Source organism: Gastrolobium bilobum, unplaced genomic scaffold (assembly GCF_033153095.1).
Source record: "Gastrolobium bilobum isolate Gb01-03AN ecotype WA unplaced genomic scaffold, APGP_CSIRO_Gbil_v1 utg14062, whole genome shotgun sequence".
In the NCBI taxonomy this organism is placed as follows: Eukaryota; Viridiplantae; Streptophyta; class Magnoliopsida; order Fabales; family Fabaceae; genus Gastrolobium; species Gastrolobium bilobum.
Window position 1 is genome coordinate 107,819 of NW_026898155.1, and position 6,541 is coordinate 114,359.

Below are 6,541 nucleotides of genomic sequence, written 5' to 3' on the forward strand. Positions count from 1 at the left end.
TTTAGGAAAGCTTTGCGTAAATTTTATGGATTTGATGTTTGTCACTTTAAATGACATAAGTTATGTTATTTTAGCAGAGAGATAGACACAGAAAAACGGAAATCATGAGAGAGAGAAAATAGGTGGTTTTTTTTAATTTAAAATTCAAATTTTCTGTATCTGTATCTCTCTTAAAATGACATAACTTTCTGTCATTTAAAATGACAAACACTTTTCCCAAATTTTATACTGCTTAATAATAAAAATGAGGGTTTCAATCAATCGGGTAAAAATAAAAGGGGAAAGAGCCGTTTACAAATTTTTTTGATAAATCTTTATAAATTACACAAATTTTTTTGGAAGAACATAGTAAAATTAATGTTCTTATAAAAAAGATAGTGTAATTTATAAGAATTTGTAAACAAAAAAATTTGTAAAGATAACTTGCCCAAAATAAAAATGTACACATGATAAATTCGAAAATTGGCCCGGTGAAAGGAATAAAAAAAAAAGATAGCATTTTCAGTTAGCGCGTTTACACAAATTTCAAAAGCATTTACCGCCATTTCTTTAGGTTAGAATCATGGAATGATATTTGACGAGGTTAGAGGCGTTAATTTTCAAAGCCAAATTATTTTGTTCAATCAAACACAGAAACTCGGATCAAATCAAACATGGAGAGCGACGAAGATTTTGAGCTATTGCCTTCCTCTCCCGTCCAGGAACAGCGAAAGCTGAAGCGTCTGAAGAAAGTAATTAGGGCTTCTGAATATTCTCCTCCTTCTACGTCTCCTACCAATTTTCCTGAATTGGCAAACGGCGGACAACTGGAGGAGTCAAATGGTGAATCTAGCCCCGAACTTGAAGACACTTCAAAAGGTGTCACTGTCAACGAAGATGATTTGGGTGCGACGAGGGTTTTGGAGTTTGATTCTGTCGGTGAGGAGCTTGACGGAAAAGTCACGGAGGAGAAGGGAGAAGTTGGGGATCTGAATACCAACGAATTAGAGGGAAAACGACGTCGTTTAGACTTTTCTTCAGAGAACAATGAGAAGAAGAAGAAGAGAATCGACGACGGTGACGGCAGTAAAGAATCTATCTCCAATAAAAGAAAAACCGAGAAGGTCTATACGTTGTTTCAGTGAAACATTCTGATAAACTTGACTCTTGGTTTATTAATTTGTGTATTCCATGATTTAACAGGAAAGACGGGAAAATCTAAAACGGCTTCGAGCTGACTCTCAGAGACTTCTTCGAGGTATAAATATTTATCGGAAGCTGTGTTCTTTAATCTAGTTTTGTTTTGTGTCGAGTTTATACTGACTCACACGGTTCACCTCAATTTGACTAGAAACTAGAGATGCAGCTTTTAAACCGATTCCTCTCGTTCAGAAACCAATTTCTTCGATATTGGATAAAATCCGGCAGAGAAAATTAGAGATTGTAAAGAAGTAGGTCGATTTGCATTAAGATTTTGTTTGGTTTTCTTTTTCTTTTAAACTCGTGCAACACACTCATGCATACTTTGGTTGTAGATCTAGTGCTTCTTTTGATGATAATGATGGCTACTTTGTTGGTGATGGTTCTGAACATGCCTGTCCGATTGAGGAGATAATTGATAAGGTAAAAAAGGCAGAACCGGAAGAAACACCGCCAACTTTCCCTGCAGCCACCACCAGCAATTTAGACAAATCGCATTTTGGTGGATCTAACGATGCTGCAGATGATTCAAGCTGTAAAAGCATTCCTTCTGCCGTGGTAAGTCAGATAGTGCATTTTAGTGGGAAGTAATATCTTAGTTTGATTATACAATTCCATTAGGTATTTCTTGAGCCCAAAATAGTAGAAAATCTTATGCATTAGTTTTGCTTATGTATTTGGAGTGCGGGATTTGTATCTGCTGCCACTGATTTTTTTATTGATTTATTTAATGTGATGATAGCATATCAATTGAGACATTCGAAATCTCAAATGATCTTATGTAGAAGATAATTGCTTTGCTTTTTTCCCCGTAATCTTTTTGTTCATACTTAGTTTTTTGGGGAGATGTGTGTTTACGTAATCTTGAGACGTCATTGCTATCTAAATCCTTGTATCCATTGAGTTTCAGGATATGGGTTCAGAATCTGAGCATGCATTTCGAGCTCCTATTGGTGATACTCAGGTTTTCTATCAGCCATTTAATAAGTGCTTGCGTTTAACTGTAGATTTTCTATACTAATTGCGTGTTTTACTGCAATTTATAGGAACTCTTTTCTGCCTCCCAAAGAGGTGATACTGAAGACGAGGATGTAAATGAGAAGCCTAATAATCCTTCTGAAGAAGTGTTTGTCTCATCTATGCTTGCAATGAACTTGAAACTTGATTCTGCTCCTCCTGATGATGATGTGTAAGTGTTTATAAGTTTATTGCTTTATTTTCTTCAGATTTAGTGCCACTGACTATTCATCACATGAAACTGGTGACAATGTTGCTAGTGCTACTATGAAGCTAGCATTGTTACTTCGTTGTTACTTTGGGTTAGATACACGTATATAGAAGTAAAATAACAGTATAGTATTTTTATGTTGGAAAACTCTTGTGAGTAGTGACGATGTGATAGCAATTAATTGATAAGTAATGACGACCTACGTATCCTTTTCTTTGACAAATCACGACCTTTTAATTTTGCCTCCCACTTGTTCTAAAAAGTGAAAAATGACAACTGTTTCTTTTCTTCAGCTCTTCGGATGATGAGGACAATGGCAAGGAGAACATAGATCCACATATACATGGATCGGTTGACTTAACTTTACCTTCAAGCGGTGATCCTGTAAAGGCTTTTGTTGATGAAGAAGCGGAAGAGGAAGATGACAGTGATAATGACCTACAGCATTTCAAAGATGAAGAAGAAGGTGAAGATGATGACGATATCGAGGAACTTAATGATATGATAGCAACTGCATACGAAGAAAAGCCAGTTGATAGAGAAAAGCGGGACCAGCTCCACCAGCAGTGGCTTGAGCAACAGGACACAGCTGGAATGGATAATTTACTCCAGAAACTTAACTGTGGTTCAAAATTGAAAGAAACTTCAATTGAAGAGGGAGATGAGGAAATCATAGAAACTGAAAATGAATCTGATGATGAAGCCGAAGAATACATTGCTCCATCAGAAGCTGTGAAGATCAATCTGAAAAAGGTGAAGCAGATGATCCCACAGATGTTTACAGATAAAGATGATGCATATATATCATCTGATGATGAGGAAACTGAGGAGAGGCTAGCTAAACAATGCCACTTTTATAAAGTTGTGAGTTCTCACTTCTCACCAACCTTAATAAATGTCTACTGAAATTTACGGTCACTTTATTTTTACTGAAGTTTATTGCATTTCCATCTTTGCATGTACCGAGGTACTCATGTAATCAAATAAGATTTGACTTTTGCTGTTTCTAAATATTGTAATGTGCAACAGGAAGAGAAAGCTACATTCGTTTCACCGGCTGAGGATGAAAGTAGCAGGGAAGTTTTCAGTCTCATAAAAAAATTAAATATTGTTCCCGAGACCAAGAGAAAAGGAAGAACTCCTGGTAAGATATATTAATTTCATCAAATTGCGCAGTTAGCAAAACCTATGCAATGTATATCAATCAGGCTTCTAGATTGTGAAAATACTAATTGTTTCTGCCATTAATTTACGCTGCAGCCTTCTTTGATATGCCACTCATTGGACAAAACATAAACATATCATCAAAGGTAGGTTAGTTTGAACTGCTAGATGTGGAACAAATGAAGCTATTTTACTTGATGATGGGCTCCTTTTCCCAGCAAAGTTGTTAAATAATTTCATTATATCTCTAGATACTTATCTGACACCAATCTCAACGATATACTTGAATCACAGGAATGTGTTTTCATCAGTAATACAAGTGATAAACTATTAAACTATATTTAAGGTGTCATCTGAGTTCTCTTATTGTAAATATTGCAGTCATCTTTTGTCGGTCGGGCTTCAAATCGTTTTATGCCCTCTTCTAAGCGTGCATCAAGCAAGGTCCGATCTTTTATATTTGAGCGAGATGACAGCAACAGCAGGACTTCAGTATTAATGTCAGAGGATTCTTCAGATATGGTAATGACTATCAGAAATTAGAAAGCTAGCACAGTCTACCATAAATAAAACTGTTTTGTCCTTTGAATTATTGTTGCAATTGCTTCAAAAAATTTAAATTGAAGCACTATCACAGTAATTTTTTTGTTTGTATTATCATTTTTACCCTTTATTTATGATTGAAAAGTTTGATTATGTTAATAATTACATTAAGTTTAAATTTTTTTGGTAAATAAGTTTAAATTTTTTTGACAACACAGAATTACATGATAATATATTATTTTTTTAATGATGTGTTTCAAATGCTCTATTCCAAGTATCATTACTACGAAGCTCAACGGTCAATTCATCATATGAAAAGAACATCTACAAGTATTTGTTTTAATCTATGTTTAGTATAATATTAACAATGGTGTCGATAGGACATGACTCTGTTGTGCTGGTTTCTTTGCCAATGCCTGTAATGCGTTTTTGTTCGGATGTAACTTTCAGATTCAAAAGGAGAGCCAACCACCAAAAGTTGTTTCAGCCAAGTTCCAAAGAAATACGCAGAACAAATATACCACCCTAAATTCCACACCTCAAAAGCCAGGTGTGTCGCTTTTGGAGATATTAAGGAGGTCTTCAATTGATGCAGAGCACTCTGTCCAGAATGCCGAAGTTCAACAGAGGGAATCAGTATTTGATGCATTCAAGTTAGCCAAGACGCCAACGAAGACAGAGACAAGAATTTGATATTTAATGGGAAATTTTGGTCATATTCTTATGGTTAAATCTATCAATTATCATCTGATTTGTTTCGATCTCTAAAATAATTGAAAGGGATTAGCATTTGCTAGTCTTTCCATGCGTTTTGGTTTTGTTGGTACTGCACTGATAATAATATATATATATATATATATATATATATATATATATATATATATATATATTAAGGAATCAAATATGCAAATGAAAATTATATATGAAAGATTTTCAAAATTTAAATTATACGAATAAATATTTATCTTACTTGATAATAAAGATGTATATAAAATATTTTAAATTCAAATTATAAAAATATAATTATTTATTAGAAATTAATTATATAAAAAATAACAAATTGATGATTACATTGCTACCCCGAGTTCCTTCAGTACCTTTTCTTATGGTACAAGTTGTAGGAATTCGCTTGTAATGTTTCCTGTTGGAAAATTCATTTCCTTGCCCTAATTCACTGCAGACACGGACACCGGCCCAAGTCAAAACCCTCACTCTCCGGTTTCAACCCTCACATTTCTCAAATCTAACAGAGTCCTGTTATAGATCCAACTTACGACCGTGTTAAACCCACTCCAACTGCGAAGGCACCAACCTGATTGCAAATCCTCTCCAATTTTCTTCTTCAATGACCTGCTCGCAAAAAGGCAAATTTTTCATGCTCTTTTTGCTGTTCTTTTTCTCTCCTCTTCATGTCTTTAGTAGAAACCTTGTACAATCCGAATCATGTTCAATACAATCCAAGTTCCACAAATCCATGCCACGAATCTGTTTCTGAACCCCAAACAACAAATTGTAAAACTTATTGTGTCTCATGTATAATATTAAGTGTCAGTTGATTTAATTAATAAAAGGGCATAATGGTAATTGACAGTAAAGAGAAGTTATTAAAAGAGTAACTGCTGATAGGTGCAGTTACATAAGTGTTATATGGTCAGTTTTCTGTGTAAGTGTCTCTGACAAGAAAGAACGCTCCATCTGGGTCTGCCTATGATAGTTGTATCCTATCCCTATCAAAGAAGATACAAGAACAGTGAAGGGTAAAGACTCAGAGAAAGGATCTCACCATCAAAGTTCTTCCGCAATTATGGATAAAGGTATGTTTATGTGAAACTCATAAATTCTGAAGATCCTCTGTCATGTTCTTGAATGATTACTGTTGAACTTGAATAAATGTATTACTGATGAAATTAACTTACATGTGGTATCAAAGCATTAATGTTTAAATGTTATTCCTCGAAGTACCAGTTGCTACACATTCCATGCTCTCAACTGTTACAGTTTTTAATGGGCTGAACTTCTCTGAATGGAAAGAGCAAATCCAATTTTACCTTGGGGTAATGGATATGGATATGGCTCTTAGAGAAGAGATACCTGGTGCTATTACTGATGAAAGCACTGAGGATGAAAGGGATCATTTTAAGAACTGGGAAAGATCCAACAGATTAAGTTTGATGTACATGAAAATGAGCATTGCAAGCAACATTAAGTCAGCTCTTCCACAAACTGAAAGTGCCATCGAAATGATGAAACTTGTGGAAGAACGCTCCCAAACAGCTGATAAGTCTCTTGCTGGGACACTTATGAGTACACTGACCACCATGAAGTTTGATGGTTCGCGTACTATGCATGAGCATGTTATTGAAATGACAAGCATTGCGGCAAAACTGAAAGCATTGGGAATGGATGTGGATGAGAACTTCCTGGTGC

The 6,541-nt window shown here is 35.1% G+C and overlaps 1 protein-coding gene across 1 annotated transcript; it reads left to right on the forward strand.

Annotated features, from left to right (window-relative positions):
- Positions 1–653: 653 nt before the first annotated feature.
- On the forward strand, positions 654–4,807 carry LOC133313334 (uncharacterized). The gene is made up of 12 exons (XM_061514701.1): positions 654–1,103; positions 1,183–1,237; positions 1,331–1,430; positions 1,515–1,737; positions 2,090–2,143; positions 2,226–2,368; positions 2,406–2,498; positions 2,701–3,271; positions 3,437–3,551; positions 3,668–3,717; positions 3,953–4,093; positions 4,565–4,807. The coding sequence occupies exons 1-12, from the start codon at positions 654–656 to the stop codon at positions 4,805–4,807; spliced, it is 2,238 nt and encodes a 745-aa protein (XP_061370685.1).
- Positions 4,808–6,541: the final 1,734 nt, after the last annotated feature.